The sequence below is a fragment of the Macaca mulatta genome, chromosome 5 (assembly GCF_049350105.2).
Source record: "Macaca mulatta isolate MMU2019108-1 chromosome 5, T2T-MMU8v2.0, whole genome shotgun sequence".
NCBI lineage: Eukaryota > Metazoa > Chordata > Mammalia > Primates > Cercopithecidae > Macaca > Macaca mulatta.
Window position 1 is genome coordinate 99,936,203 of NC_133410.1, and position 17,780 is coordinate 99,953,982.

General features: G+C 32.4%; 1 protein-coding gene across 10 annotated transcripts in view; it reads left to right on the forward strand.

The window, feature by feature from the left end:
* CCSER1 (coiled-coil serine rich protein 1) overlaps positions 1–17,780 on the forward strand; it is a 1,446,943-nt gene that overhangs the window by 486,868 nt on the left and 942,295 nt on the right. For all 10 annotated transcript variants that reach the window (XM_078002679.1, XM_015138795.3, XM_078002685.1 and 7 more), the window contains exon 6: positions 4,402–4,609. In XM_078002679.1, coding sequence (XP_077858805.1) covers positions 4,402–4,609 — 208 coding nt within the window. The remainder of the gene's footprint in view (positions 1–4,401; positions 4,610–17,780) is intronic.

The following is a 17,780-nucleotide window of genomic DNA, read 5'->3' on the forward strand; positions in this document are numbered from 1 at the left end:
TACAGAACAATTTGAGATGCAAGTCTTTTCCTAAAATGACACTCTCAAACAATATATTTGGAAAGGAAGTATGAAAAATATAAGTTATTCATAATCAACAGCCTTTCTGTAGGTAGGTCCTTAAACAGATAGTTTCTGATAGGTTCTGGGAATGCCAGTTCATTAATATAGATTTATGTCATTGTGCTGGTCTTAGAATTATTCAAGCTAGGATTAAACTCACCATAAATAACCTGAACCTTTTTAAAATGAGGTTGCAACAACAGTAAGTTTCCTAAGTTAAGGTTTTTAAAAATTATTATTTTCTGCAGCTTTACTTAATGAAGCTTTGGAAGGCAGTTGTGTGCATATGCTTATTTATTATGCTGGGTAAATAGGGGTTACTTACTTTTCTATTCTTTGGAAATTTGGTTCAGAAATCACAATTACATTATAAAGTGTAAGCCATTGAGATGCTTTTTGGCTATAGACATTCCCGATAATGAAAGATGTCATTGCACTAAATAAAGAAAAGTTCCTATGACAGATAATGGGATCAATGCTATGCAACTGACATGATCTTGTATTTTGATAGTCATTTGGGCCATTATATTAAGAAACTTTCAAATGATTTGAAGAGCACTGGTGGGAAAGAGGAAATTCTAACTACCCAATGATACTACTTAGTTATAGCTAAGTGAGAAAAAAAAATCATAAAAATACTCTTTCTCTCTCAGGTAAGGGAAATCTTTCAGTTCCCCTGTAGTGTGTGTCAAGATATATGTTTTCCCATTAAACTTGTCTGCCATACTGAAAAGAGAATTACGGCACAACTTTTGAACTAGTTTGGTAAGAAATTCCTTTCACACAAAGGATCCCAGGGAGAAAAGTGTAAAGCCAGTTCACCATCGTAGTTTAACTTAAATGTGTTAAGTATCAGTTGAAAGACTCAAATCTTCTACTCATTCAAGAATCCACTTAATGTAACATTTATGAGATTTGCTATTAATCTTATCCAAAACCTATGTTATTTTGGTACTTATGGGCTTAGAAAAGTCTGTATGTCTCAAACTTTAAATGTTACTATATCTTAAATTATGAAAACTTGGTTAGCACTCATAAGCAATGAGGCATGTGTAAATATTGTTAACAATTTTACTTAAGATTCATGAAGTTGACCCAGAGAGGATGAACTGTATATAAATGTGTTCAGTGGAGATTACATTGTCTTTGTTTTTTGTTTGGAGTAGTTATGGTGATTAATGAACCACTGTATCCAGCTTCAGTATCATACTCTTTTTTTTGCCAAGTTAAAGGACTATCTTTGGTGATATAAAGCACATTTGTTCAGTTTCTTGAAACTATAATAATTCAGAGTTGGCAGACAGAGTTATATATCCCCAAGTGCATGAATTGTATTATCCAGTGAACCCTGCTAAATGCAAGAACAGAAGAGCACCTGAATCTTGTTCTCCCCTCACCAGCCTTATTGTATGTTTTCTGTACTAGAGGAAAATATGGCTTTGTATTAGAGATTTTTCTTCATTTTCTTGTCAACCACAAGGATAATTTTAGGTGAATTTACCCAGAGATACTTGGGTATTTTTCTGCCCAATAATATCTATTGATCAAAATATTAATATTCAATATATTGAACAACCATAAACCATAAGTACCAACCAATCAGAAAGACAATGGCAATCAACATAAAACAGGATGGCTGTGCCGGCCTTTGCAGCTGAGTGACAACCCCATTTAACAGATATTTCACTGACGATTTCAACCTAATTAAGAATGATTTTGATTACCATAGCCTTGTAGCAGATCTATTTTTTCATGTAGAGATAAAATGTTTTGAGATAAATTGATTTGTTTCTCATATGTGAAAGAATATTAGGTTTTTTTTTTTTGGTATGAACTACTAAAAAGTTAATAATTGTGGTGAACCTCTTAAAGTCAGTGACAGAATTCTATTAATCTCTGCAACTTCAGCCATCGCTGCTCTTCTGGACACAATGTGGATGTTTTCAATAATTTTGGAAAAAGTGCCATCATCTTTTTCCTTTTGGGATTAAAAATATATTCAAATTATTGAAGTATGAAAAAATGACTAATTTTATCTTCATAATGCATTTCTGTACATGGTTCATCTTAGCTATTTGAAAATGGCAAAGATATTTAAATTTGTAAATATTAAATTATAATCTCCAGAGCCTCAGTAAATTTCCTGAAATACAATGTTAGAACTTCACACTAACATGATTCCTGAAAGTTGTGTCAGTCCGCATGGATGTTTAGATCCATGACTGACCAAATAATTTTAAAGAGCCAGCAAGCTAACTAACAGGAATTATAGAAATATAATTTAAATTTTATTGTAATTGTGGCAGGAAATTTAGAGCCATGGACAGGAGCCCCACAATTCATAAAAATTCACAATACAGAAACATTTTTCTGTATGAGAGTTGTGTGTGTAGATGATTACAACAAATTGTGTTTTATTTATTCACCCATTATTGCATTTATCTATTCAATTTCAATTATACATATACAACTATTTGCTGAGTCAGCCTAATATATGCCAAATATCAGGCAAGTTCACAACTTAAAAATGATACATCTTCAAAAATTCGATTATAACTAAAGTACTACTCTAATTTAATATATACCTACTGTGACTTCTAATGTTTATATTTGATTTTATTCTTATTGGTCTTAGAGAAAATAGCCCTAGAAAGCATTAACACTAAATAGAAGCCTATAAGAATGACTGTATAGTTCATTGCAAGTTGGACATAATATAATTAAATTGGATCAATTGTATCAGATTAAGTATACACTTTAAAGTGAAAATGTTAATGTTTCTTAGTATAACTGTAAGTATACTATTTTGTTCAATTGCATGCTTGTTTTCCACACAAAATGCAACACTGTAGTGGTTTAGAGCTAAGTGTGCATTACCAGCATTCAAACCTCAGCAATATCCCTTGTTAGCTGTGTAACTATCAGCAAGTTACTTAACCTCTCTTGACTGGAATCACCCCATTGGGAAATGGAGATTATAATAGTACCTAAAAGAATTGTTGTGACAATTACATGATTTAAAACCTATTAGTTACGTGACTGCCTGAGGTTCAATAAGAACTATATAAATATTAGCTATTATTATATGTATGCACATTATGTAGTTAGTAGGGGGAAAAATCCTAGGTTAGTTCATTTTACATCCACTTCTTACTAACTCTTTAACAACAAGAAAAGTTACTTATCTGTGCTTTATATTTACCTCTTGAAGTTATTCAAGGTTTGAATGAATTAACACACATGGAGTGGTTAGCACAGTACTTGGACAGTAGTCAACCCTCAAAAAATGTTAGCCATAATTTTTTATTCATTATTTCATTATAAATATAAAATGGAGGTAATAATTATTATCTTATCCCTTCAAAGGACAATTGAACCACTGAACATACCTGTGAAGATAAGTAAACAATTGAATATTATTCAAAAATGTGTTTACTAATTATCTGGTAATTTACAAATTCAGTTATTCTGTTTGTGAATAATCACACATGAATAAAATTAATTAAAAATATATTTTCTTATCTGTATTATTGCCTGACCTTGGTGGCAAGTGCCAGAGCATCTGTTTGTTTTTTTCTCTATTTAAGTTGCTAAGGTATCTTGTCATATAATTTAGAAAATTATATGATATAAAATATATAAGAAAATAACATAATTCAGAAATGTGTATGTATACATATATATATATATATATATATAATTGAAATTAAACACAAGCCCTAAAAAGTATGTTACAATATTAATTATCATTATTGGATAGGTCTCTTGGTTTTAAAAATGGAAAGAATTTTTTAATGGAATGATTATATCCTAAAACTGCAATTTTCATTGAATCTTAACACTAAATATGTATTTGACCCATTCCATAATTTCTACTGTAATGTCTGAAAATTTTTAAAAACTAATGTCGTGAGGCTGGGAGCAGTGGTTCATGTCTGTAATCCCAGCACTTTGAGAGGCCAAGGCAGGCGGATCATGAGATGAGGAGATCAAGGCCATCCTGGCTAACACGGTGAAACCCCGTCTCTACTAAAAATACAAAAAATTAGCCAGGCATGGTGGCGGGCGCATGTAGTCCCAACTACTCGGGAGGCTGAGGCAGGAGAATGGCGTGAACACGGGAGGCGGAGCTTGTAGTGAGCCGAGATTGCATCACTGCACTCCAGACTGGGCGACAGAGCGAGACTCCGTCTCAAAATAATGATAATAATAATATCATGAAATGAGGACACAAGAAACACTTTCTAGGATACTAGAACCACTGATCAACAACTTGGGAAATACTGCTGTAAGCATGCTGCACTGTAATTTTTGTTCTTTTTTTTTTTTTCTTATTAGGAATCTTTCCCTGAAATTAACAAAGGACGTTGATCAAGAAGCCAGGTGTTCCCACATCAGCCGAATGCCCAACAGTCCATCTGCGGATTGGCCCCTACAAGGTGTGGAAGAAAACGGAGGCATAGATTCTTTGCCATTCAGACTGATGTTACAGGACTGCACAGCAGTCAAGACGTTATTATTAAAGATGAAGAGAGTTCTTCAAGAGGTAATGGTTTGCTCTAAGATTAATGTCCTTCAGTGCTGGTAGACAATGAAGTCAGAAGACGTGGTGAGACCCTGCTCTGTCAGTGATTAACTGCATGGCATTGTGCAGGGGTGGGGTTTCCTCTTGGACCTTAGCTAGTCTCATATGTCAAATGAATGTTTTGAAGTTCTGGTTTATAAGGTACTCTTTAGCCTTAAAATTTTAAGAGCTTACGAAATACTTAAAAAATAATAAACTAATCCCAAACATCCTCCAATTTGTCAGTTAAGGAGAAATTGATGTCAGCTATAAAGTTATGGTTACATGCTATTATAAAGCTATTGAGAGATCTATTAAATGTATTTCACATCAATGATACTGGGCTTTGTTTTTATGATACCATAAAAGTAGTTTACTTAGTCGTTTTTGTTCCAATAATAATCAGAATTCAGTAAAGTTGAATTACAGTAAAATTCAATCTGAAGGTTGGAATGATTTTGCCTAAGGAATGCAGCTACCCTCCACACAATCTGGGCCTAGTTAGTGAAAGAGTGAGCTAGTCAGGAAAATGCATCATGGGATTCTTTTACACTTGTGCCCAGAAATCAGCCATTCTTTAGGATTCAAGTTTGCTTTGGTTTAATTGTTATAATTACAACATTTGTTTTATTTGAAGGATTTCTATAAAACGTATACACACGATTATTATTGAATCGTGACATGTGAAGTGAGAGTTAATAATTTTAAATTATTTTCCTCAAGTAAGTGTAATTTCAGGGCAACAGCCTGAAATTTGTGTCTTTGTATTACATCCCATTATCTTTAAGTAGATTTACCTTTATTGATTGGAGATATTAATAAAGAATTGAGAAAAATATTATTATTTAGAATTGATAGTCTCTATGTTATAATGATTGCTACCATTTGCTTTTTGAACACTTTCATAATAATGCTAGCAGTTACCACTGGAGGCTAGAATTGAATCAGGAAGAAAGAAGGCCTTATAAGATAAATGAATGCCATAGACTATTGGGGCTTCCAGTGTGCTCTCATCAGCTGTTATAAACTGTATTAGTCTGTTCTTACACTGCTAATAAAGACATACCTGAGGCTATGTAGTTTATAAAGGAAAGACATTTAGTTGACTTACAGTTCCACATGGCTGGGGAGGCCTCACAATCACAGTGGAAGGCGATGAAGGAACAAAGTCACATTTTACATGGCGGCAGGCAACAGAGCTTGTGCCCGGAAACTCTTATTTATAAAACCATCAGATCTCATGAGACTTATTCACTACCATGAGAACTGTATTTGGGGAACCACCCCCACGATTCAATTAGCTCCACATGGCCCCCCACCTTGACACATGAGGATTATTATGATTAAAGCTGAGACTTGGGTGGGGACACAGTCAAACCATATCGTAAACAAAAACTGGAAGATATCTTCTCTGTGTCCCATACAGGTTGTATCACTAGGGCAACCTTTGTTTCTGCATTTTCTGGATCCTATAATGTGTTGTGCTGGAGTGGTATGCTTATACCTGATTACCCTTAGAATTTCAGAAATTATGTGAGCTGGCAGTTAAGCAAAGGCATCAAATAAATTATATGAACTTATAATTAAATCAATTACTTTTAAAAAGGGTAATCAGTATTCAAAACATATTTTCTATTTATTTTACTATTATCTACACTTGTGAGATGATTTACATCTTTTAGAATCACATGGTGGAAGTACTATATAATTCCTACTGTACAGATTTCCAACATGTAGATTCATTTATGTCATTTTGGTAGCTTGAAATCAGCCATGTGGGAGTATTTATGCCTCAGAAATTGGCAAACACTGCAAATTAAGGCCTTGTATTTTTGGCAAGCCTGTTGTTAAATATTTACTAGCACATTACTATGTGTATAACTATATGATTTCTATACTGACAACATAAATATTTGACTGCGAATGAATAGATAAGTTTGAATTTCTTCAACCTTTGGCTTAACATGCAACCTGATCCTCTTCAAACAAGGCAAACTTAGTAACAGCTGTTATATTAAAAGGTACTAATCTCAACTATCAGCTTTTTACCTCTCTGTTTGGTCTGAATTTTAATAACAAGTCAATTCAAGCAAAAGTTAAGTAGAAAGAACTGACAGAAGGTGCAAGAGGCTTTCTTAGAGTACTTAATTTTATAATTTTAAAATATTCAGTGATATTCACTATAAAGTCAATATTCAAAATATATTGAGATGGTTTTTATACTGCCACCTGTTTGTCTTTATTAAGGAGTATTCAAAGAAGCTGAAGAGAATCTATTTTTAAAGCTGATGTAGAGTGAAGAATACTTAATATATGTTTGTGCAGCCCATTCAGTGAGCAGAGGGTCTTTATTATCAACAGGGAAAAGCAATACTATTGTATGATTAGCATAGACAACAGTTCTACTAAGAAGATATTCATAATAGATGTCTCTAAAGAAAATTGTTTTTTGAAATGTTCCTTAAGACAGGAAGTTTTAAACTGCAATTCCCATTTTATTACTAAATTTGAGTTTAATATCAATATGCATTTAGATTAACAATATCTTTTTAATGTAAAAAAAAATCATTCCTATTTTTGAACTGATTTTTTGTGATGTACAATAGTTCAATCTTTGTTCACAGATTATTTTTTAATGGCAGGAGGTCCCTGTTATCTGGTTTCAAGGTAAAATAACTACTTAATTTTTATATGTCATATTAGAATATTCTTTTATTTGAGATATTTGTTACATGAGTATTGCTTTTATATATTTTTTCCCATTGATCTATTTGAAACTTAGTAGAAATGCAATGCATTCATGATATTTTTATACTTTTGCTAATAAAGGTACACCTTTCTTGTGAGCAAATCAAGTTATCCTTTATTATTTTTGAGGGGACATCTTCTACAAATAGCATTTGAAAATATCCAGAGATAGTAATAGTGAGAACACAGAATATTTTTGGCCTAACCTGTTTAAGATTGCTGTAGGGTTGTGGTTAATGACTAGTGACTAGAATGATGCCTAGACAGATTTTTAATAGATGACTTCCCTAAAGTTTCTAGAACAGATTCAGGATTGTGGAGTAATAAAAATAATTCCTTGGAAAGTTCTACACAACAGGCTAAATAAATATACAGGTTGAGCATCCCTAATCTGAAAATCCTAAATCCAAAATACTCCAAAATTTAAAACTTTTTGAGCACTGATGTGACACCACAAGTGGAAAATTCCACATGTAAGTACTTTAAACAACTTGTTTTATACATGAAATTATTAAAAATATTGTATAAAATTATCTTTGGGCTATGTCTATAAAGTATATATGAAACATAAAGGACTTTCATGTTTAGACTTGGGTCCCATTTCCAAGACATCTTATAAGGTATATGCAAATATTCTAAAGTCTGAAAAAATTCAAAAAACACTTTTGGTCCCAAACCTTTTGGATAAGGGGTACTTGACCTGTACTCTATCTTTCAAGTACTCTTATCTATATAGTTCATATTGGTTATGTCATTTTAATGAATATAAGCATAAATGGTGATGTCTACTTATAATATTTTAAAGCTACCTATAAAATTTACTTCTTGCAACATTTTTTATGAGCTATCACATGTTTAAAATTATTTTGCAATTTTTATTACTGGCTTAACGACCTTAGATGCTATTAAAATGTTAAATCCCATTAGCTAATTCCAGATTTTTTTTAAGTTATTTTGTCATTAACTGGCATTGCATTACTTATTATTCTACCTACTTTGGGTTTAATAAAAATTTTCATCAAGTAATTCATTTGGCGCTTAGTAATTCTTCCATTTTATGCCATCACCATAACAACATAAACCATATTAATCTAATCCAGGTTTGGGGATTATATGTGATATGCTATTTTATAACATAATATATACTTTCAATAAAATATAATTTTGAAAGTGAATAAAACTGTGAAAGTGAATCTAACAGCATGTTTGTATCTGAATCATCTTGGGTAGGAACCAGAGATGGAGATGAATAATGGCTAGGCATTGCTCTAAATATTCTGCTTCAGTGAACCTGTCTTTGGCCCAAACATGTGAATGGTGAGGACTTACTAAGTGTCTCTTCCAAGTATACTGGAAAAGCACTGGGTTAGGATATTGTGTTTTAGACTGTTTGTATTAAATATCCGGAAACCTTCCTCTACTTAGGAGATTCTTGCTCCTAAATACTTTTCAGATCTGCTTATATCTATCTCTTCTTCCAACTGCTCCTACATCAATGATGGTCCATTTTACTGAAGTTACTTCGTAACGGGTCTTCTTACTTCTAGTCTTCCCACCTATCGAATTAGTTTACTCATTGCTGTCAGACTAAAATGAATATGTGATCAAGTCAGTCTCCTGTAATTTTTTGAATGTTTCCTAATTGCTCTTACAAGTTCTTCTACAGGTTGTATAACAGTCTATATTTCCTCTATCATTGGAGCGCTTATGTCTCCTCATTATAATTGCTAATCTTCCTTTTCCCAGTGATACTCTAAGATGCATGAAAATGATCTTGTGAACTTGCATCTTCTTGTATCTTCTCAACCTGGAGAGTATTTGCTGTTTAATAAGTGTTTATTAATAAATAAATGAAAGGAACTAGATTTCATTCTGTTTCCAGGCTACCATTAAAATAACTGTTGACAGAAAACAAATAATAAGCTTGAGTGCTTGATGGAATGAGGATCAAAATAAGTATGTAGAAAATTTCTCTTCATTAAACGAAGTGTACAATATGTTTTTTCTCCAAATATGAAATAAAGACACATCACAAAAATTACTAGATTTAATTTAATCAAGACTCATTTGTTTGCCCAAGTCTATCGATGGTAGATATAATTTCCTGACCTTTCCATGCAGTAGATGGCTATAGTGTTCATTAACTGTGTTTTTAAAATTATCTGCTACATCTTCCAGATTAGAAGAAAGGCCTAGTGGTTTAGAGACTGGTTATTTCCATATGTACTCACTCTTTTCACACAGAGATAATTTTGTTTTCACTAAACATCATGGCAATTTCAGAGGAAAAGGACAACCATAAATCATTATAAAACCACAAATTAGCAAATCTAATAAACATAAAATTGTTGGTATAAAGCCATTATTACTTCTTATTGTTTGGCTAAGCTGACCATTTTCCTAATGATGTTCTGTTGACATCCTAAATTTTAATTTTGAGGTGAGCTAAGAATTAATAATCTGAATGGAATATCACACTCCAAATTGTGTCATCCTTTTTTAAAGATTTTTTTTTAATTAAAATGCTCATTCATATTCCCAGCAACTCCAAACTTCAACTCCTTTATTTTTAGAAAAATGACTGATGTTGGGCCCTTAGAAATTCTATTGTTGTCACTTTATTCTCTAGTATTAGTGGTAAAAGACATGACTATAGCAAGGGAGGAGAACTGTATCATTTTTTTTTTCTTAATTTTTTCACATAATTTTATTAATCTATAAAAGAAAATGTTTAATATCTACAGAGGTGGGTTTTGTTTTAATATTTCCTTTTAGTTTGCTCTACTCTCTCTTTATCAAACAAATGTATTTTGATATAATGAGCTAAATCTATTCTAACAAAATAGGTAGATAAGTAAAAATCAAGGAACTACTTATTTGAAAATTTATGTAATTCACAGGCCCATGTAGTTGATGGAAATATTGGGGCTGTGAAACATTTGGAAAAGACCTTCCATTGATTAAAGAGCTGGAATCTATTTTTCTTTTTCTTTTCTCTACTACCTAATAGTTCAACCATTAATTTCATTTTACCTAAAAGGAATAATAATGAAAAACTTTCAAGGATAATTTTCAATGCAAAATTTTGGGGGGTTTTTTTTCAGTATAATTTGCAATTACATTATAAAATTTAGAGCGTTTTCAACTTCATCATTCGTCACTCTTGGGAATTTTTAAAGGGTTTATTTTTACTACATTTCAGTAAATGATTCAAAGAGCATTAATAAGGATTTTATAACTAAATGACATTTTCCTATCAGCACATCTTGAGACGGAAAGAAAAGTCTATAGGGTAGGAACTTTAGCAATGGATAATTAGAGAAGGAAAAGGCAACAGTGAAGAGTCGTAAAGAAATACCCAAATCAAGCAATTACCATGGAAGTATAGATAGCAATCTAATAATCAGAATTCTCTTTATACTTATCATTTGAAAATAACAACACTACAAGTCTTTGCTACCTTCTTTGTATTTATTTATTTATTTTTGCTGACTCAAAAATATGTTTAAGGAAAATTAGAAAAAGAAGTGTCATGAAAACATCAAATGGCAGAAAGTTAGAGTGGCTATAGTAATGTCAAAGTAGATCTAAATATATGACATTTTACCACAGTCAGAGAGCCATACTTACTAATGGTAAAAGTCAGTTCTTTAGGAAGACACAACAGTCAAACATATGGATGGCTTGTTTCTAGAACTTCTAAATACACAATGCAAAAACTGACAGAACTAAGAAATAAACAAATTAGCAATCACAGTTGAAGAATTTAAAACATTTCTTTCTATAATTGATAAAGCAACTAAATGAAAAACATCAGAAAATTTCTAGAAGACTTGAACAATATTATCAATATTTTTAACCCAAATGACATTTATAGAATACTACACTTAATAAAATAATTATATATTATTTTCAAATGTGAGTGGAACATCATCAAGAAAAAGTATATCCTGGGTAACAGAATAAGTCCCATTAAATTTAAAAGGTAGACATCTATAGGGTACATTTTCTTGAGAACACTGGAATGAAACGAGGAATCATAAATAATAAAATAACTATAAAAGCATCAAATATTTGGAAATTAAATTACAAACTTCTATATAACCCATAGACAAATTTAGAAAGCTGAAAGGAAATTTTAAAATGTTCCAATGAGATGATGATAATAATATCACAAATCAAAATGTTCTGGATCTCATTAAAACTATGATTACAGGGAAATTTGTAACTTTAAATGCTTATATTTAAATAAAGAGTGCTATAATTCATAACCTAACTTTCTTCCTTGAAATGTTGGTTAATGAATACAAAAAAACAATCAAACAGAAAGAAGTTCTAATATTAAATAGTACGGTAGGGAAATTATAGTTCATAATAATTTGTTACACTTCAAAATAGCTAGAAGATTTGTAATGTTCCCAACACAAAGAAAAAATACATGTTTGAGGTGATGTATATACCAATTACCCTGATTTAATCACTCCACATTGTATACATACATTAAGAGATCACATGCACCCAAAAATATGTTCAACTATAAAATATCAATTAAAAAGGAAGCTAATAGAAGTAGGGCAAATTAAATCCAAATGAAGTATGTAGAAACACATAATAAAGAATAAAACCATAAAATTAAAAACAGACAAACAATAAGCCCAAAAAAGTCAATAATAAAATGACAGAATTAACAGTAAATTTATCAGCATTGGAGGATATAAGGTTATCATAAAATTATACATTGCTGTGTAGAAAATTAGCTCTAAAATCTAGTAGATTAAATCCATATTTGTTATATCAAAGTTTCTATGGTTACGAGTTTGAGAGTGGTTACCTATGGGTTACGGCTGAAGGCATCTCATTAGGTTGCACTCAATATGTCAACCATGGCTGTAGTCATGAATTCTTGGCTGAACTTGAGGATCTACTGCCTAGTTCATTCACTTGCTGTGTGGCAAGAGGACTCAGTTCTTCACTGCTGGTACTCAGAGGCCTCAGTTTCTTACCATGTAGCCTTTTCACTGGTCAACATGTCAATTGGCTTCCCCCTGACTACACAATCTGAGAGAGAGAAGACAAAATGCACCATGTCTTTTGTAACCTAATCTCAGAAGTAATATACCATCACTTTTGTCAAATTTATTAGTCACAAAGATCAAACTTGATTCAGCATGGAAGAACAATATGAAAAGAATGAATACCAGGAGGTAGGGAACATTGTGGTCCATCTTGGAGGCGGTCTACCAGTCAATGGTATATTCCTCGCATATGCAAAGTACACTCAGCCCCTCCCAAGGCCATTCAAAGTATCATTCAATTATAACCTCAATTCAAAGTGCAGAATCTCAAAATCTAAAGTATATATAGCTGTAGATGAGGTTTAAACACAGCAACTCAAGTACAGTTTTCCATTTTAACCTGTAAACTAATACACATGTTAGTAGTTTTTTGGTTAGGATTCAGGGCCTACTGAAAATTCTTGCTTTTCTTTCTGTCCTCTATGTTCTTTGTTCTAACCTCTGGGCAATTCTTTCTTATAAAGGTAGCACATGTTTTGCAGCAGAATAGTTTCTTCATCCTTATTTGTAGGTGTAGACATTAGTATTCAAAGACCTCTTTTCATTTTACTGTTTGTCTCTTAAAGACCAAACTTGGAAAGTGTTTCTGTGAATATAACTCTCTTAAATTCCTTTTAGGGTTGCCTGTAAACCTTATTCAGGAATCATTTCCTTAGACAAAATGCATACCCACAAATCTCTTCAAGATAAGCCCTACTCTAACTTGAAATAGGTGGGGGATAACTCCTTTAAGCTTTTGAAATTTTAATTGTTTGGCTGTGAAGTTCAATGGGCCATACCTTAAAACCTTAAACAAAAGGCACCTTCTGTGTGAGTGAACTTGCTACTCTGCAGCACCACATTTTATCTTTCAGGACAGATCTACATCCATTAAATAAATTTTAAGATAATCGATTTGTTTTAATCTCAAATGATGTGGTTGCTGCACAGGTTTACATGTTTATCAAAACTCATCAAATTACACATTTTGGATAGCAACACATGAAATGTCATTACACAACTGTTAAGTGCCACTGTCAATGCTCCCATTTGTGGAATTTTTAGTTTTCCCTTGTGAGACCTGTAAAACAACTATGACCATTTATCATACAGACTAACTTAGTATTGTCAGTTCTTACAAATTATTACAAGTTATTTTCCCTCATTGTTAGAATAATATAGGTTAAAAAACATTTACAAGGTAACACAGTCTTCATATACACATATGGATCCCATTGTATACTCCTTGAAGAAACCTCTGGTTTAGATAATGGTGTCTCTTACTTAGACTGATAGATTTTTTAATAACATTCTGCCTACATAAATAAGGCCTGACTATGATGCTGTACAACTTGGTCTTGAAAAGAGATGAGGAGAAGAGGAAAGTATAATTCCATGACTCTTGCTTTGTAAACAACCCTAATTTTAAACAGTCCTCTTGGAGAGATTAGAGAAGGTGGAGAAAAATTCTTTCCTAACCCCAACCCCATTTCACTCACAAAATTCCACTGGAGGAAGTATATTGTAGTGGTAAAGATTACAACTGTTTTGAATCGTAGAGATCTAGGTGTGAATCTCACTTCTGCCACTGTATAGCTATTGTAAGTTGATTAAGGTTTTCTTAAGTTTCTATTTCATCATATGTAATATTAATAGCTACCTAATAGGGTTACTCGGACAATTAAGCAATAAAATGTGTACAGGACATCACAGTGTGAGTTTGGGGTAGGCAGTCATGAACATGAGCCACTGCAGTGATCTTACTTGTGTGATCATTGCTGACTGTGTCAAGCCAGGTGTGAAATATTTGAGATTTCTTAAACACTTACAAATATAACAGTTAAAAAAGAATATATATATTATTTGTATATATACATATATATCAGTAAATGCTTAATAGCATAATGTGTTGTATTCATTGAATCAGTATCAATTATTTTTAATAAAATTATCAATAATTTTTAATAAAATTAAAATAACTTACCAATAATGTTAAATAAAAGCCATACTAGCTAAAACTGAAAGTAGAAGTATTATTGCCATGTATGCTTTTCTGGGCTTACTCAATTATGGCAGCACATTTGACCTGACACCACTCCACAAAAGTGCTACAACATGTCAATTGAATTTCCTGTTTAGAGTCAACATATACTGTGGTTGTTCCAGGTGAGAATTCAGGGTGACAACCAGAATGATAGAAGTTGAGATAGAAGGGAAGAGATGTGTACTGTTTTGTTTTGTTTTGTTTCTTTTAGAAGTTTTCTCAATGGTACTTGCTTGTGAACTGGAATAGACTGGTGACAGAAAGATAAAAATCAAGCATAACTCTGAAATTTGTCACTTGAGTCACAGGCAGATTATATTGCCATTTTATGAGCCTTGGAAGACTAGGAGAGGAGTCACCTGTGCAAGACAGTAGGAAACAAGAGTTCTATTTTGACCAGGTGAAGGTTGAAATTCTTATTTTAACATGCAAATGTATGTGTCAAGCAGAAATTTGAATTAATGTGTCTGTACATCCAGCAAGATCATGGCTAGAAATGTAGATTGATTATTCATGATCATATGGATTATATTTAAAGCTGTGGAAGAGAGAATTTGTATTTAAAAAAAGAGTAGGATGTGCCAATATTTAATGATTGGAAAATCAAGAGAAAGAGTGTCCAGGGAGCTAGGAAGAACACTAAGAGCATAGTGTCTTTCAAAAAGCCAAGAGAAAATATTGCTTCAAGAAGGTCAACTTGGGGAGCTGCTGAAAAGTAAGTAGGATAAGAAAAGATAAGCAATCACGTTGGCAATCCTTTGAAGTTAATTCCAAAAGCAGAGTAATAGGCTTTAGGAAATTCAACTTATAAAACAACCTATTCTAAGTGTTAATTTGGATAGTCAAAACCTAGAAGAGAAATAGCCATTTCCATCTAGTGTTCAGTTGTTAAATTATTTGTTAATTCCTTTATGGCATGGTTCTATGAATGTGAAAGACATGAAAATTAATAATAGATGTCCTGAGTTTTAAAAATAGCTTTTAAAGTAAGACATGTCTTAGTTTTGTAAGGACACTATAGATTTTATTAGGTTAATCAAGAATGATAAACAAAAAAAAAAAAACTTTTTTTATAGAGTACTCTCCATGTTGAGCTATCATCTTTCTTGTAAGAAGTATTATTTATATTACTTAAAGTTATTACTTAATAATGCAGAATAAATCTAGCGTAGTGATCACAAGATACAAGTATGATATGATTAGGCTTTGTGTCTCCACCCAAATCTCGTCTTGAATTGTAATCCCCATTATCCCCATAATCCCCAGGTGTCAAGGGAGAGACTATGTGGAGGTAATTGAATCATGGGGATGATTTCTCCCATGCTGTCCTTGTGATAGTGAGTGAGTTCTCATGAGATGTGATGGTTTAATAAGGGACTCTTCCCCCTTCACTCCGCACTTCTCCTTCCTACTACCTTGTGAAGAAGGTGCCTTGCTTCCTTTCATCTTCCACCATGACTGTAAGTTTCCTGAGGCCTCCCCAGTCATGCTGAACTATGAGTCAAATATCTTTCTTTTTTAAATTACCCAGTCCTGGGCAGTTCTTTATAGCAGCAGGAAAACAGACTTATGCAATGTACTAGAACAAACTGTTCAGATTTGAATGTCAGCTGTCACAATTACTGCGTGCATATGATTTTGGGCAGGGTGCCTAATCTCTCCATGGCAATCTGGTCTCTTCCAAAAGTGTAAAGATGCATGTTCAAAACTACTAGATAATTTTAAGTTTTCCCCAGTGTTTTTGTCACATTACTCTCCCAATGAGGTATAGTATATTAATCTAAATGAATATTTTATATTAATTGTATTCTTTTGCCCACAAAAAATATTTTGAGCAAAAAAATCAAGTCACAGGTAAATCCTCCTACAGAACATGGAGTTAAAAATATGCAAACTTAAATAATGTATTGTTAAATAATAGATATGTATATAGTAAGACCATAAGAAAAAAAATATTTAAAGAGTAAGGAGATGCTAAACACCATATTCAGGATAAGATTATCTGTTAGAGGTAGTGGGGGAAGGCATGTGCAGTTAAGAAGGGGCATACAGAGAGGTCTTTGTAGGTATTATTATTCACAGTATATTTTCTTGAATTTTTTCAAAATCATTATGTATATATATTTTCTTATATATGTGAAATCTTATATTAAAAAACTCACTTTCCAAGTATATGTAATCCGAGTAGCTCCCTGTCCAGCAACATTACTCCCCAAAACCCTTTTTCCTGTGGATCTCTATGCCTGTAAAAATGGCAGAAATATTTTGCCTACTCCTATGCTGTCAATGTACCTTCTGATATTTATATGATGTCAAAATACAAATGGAGCAGGATCAAGGTGAACAAATGTATACCCATACACCAGAGATTTCTTTTCTGGTATGTGTACTTATATTATCTACTAGCCATGCATAATATTTGATTGCTTATAAGAAAACAAACTGCAACCCACAGTTTTAACAATAATGCCACCTTCATTGTACCTAACTGGTGTGGTAATCTGTTTGTGTTATAATCATATTCAATAATTAATCAAATAACCACTAATGTGGTTTTATTATGCATGTCTAACTTTCAGTTTTCTTCATGAATCCAGCATTAATGTTTCACTTGTAAAACAACTCACATACTTTTGTGTGATTCGATGGGCTAAATCTGACATTAAGTAAATTTCAAGCTGCAACATAACAGGTATACAGCAGATGGCACCCTACAGAATCTCCAAGGAATACTTGAATTAGCAGTGCTTCTGATGGGTTTTGGAAAAAGGGAGTGAGCAGAGAATCACTTAAGCAAAGTGGAAAAGCCGTAATTGTGTTCCTCTCAGACACATTTTTACTGAAATTATGTCTTGTTTTTGTTTGAAAATCAGAATCAAAGGCATATTTAACTACAGTTAAAATAGCTGTTTTTTAATGAGTCTATCAAATATGATGTTACAAGTTTAGATAACATAATGCAATTTCTTAAAAGTAATATGAAACTAATAATAATCACATGTTTACAGAAGAGCAAAAGTATTTCAGAATCTAGTAACCCATTTAGCTGGAATTCACCTATTCCTTAACTGTATGATTTTAACCTTGATAAAAACGAAAACTTGTGGAAATTGATTGACTTTATTTTAGTTTAAATTTACCAGTAGATAGACAGACATTTACTATTTCAAATATTGTCATTTTAAATACATTATTTTCTGGAAAGGCACAGTGGCTCATGCCTGTAATCCCAGCACTTCAGAAAGCCTAGGCGGGAGGATTGCTTGATCTCAGGAGTTCGAGACAAGCCTGGGCAACACAGCAATCT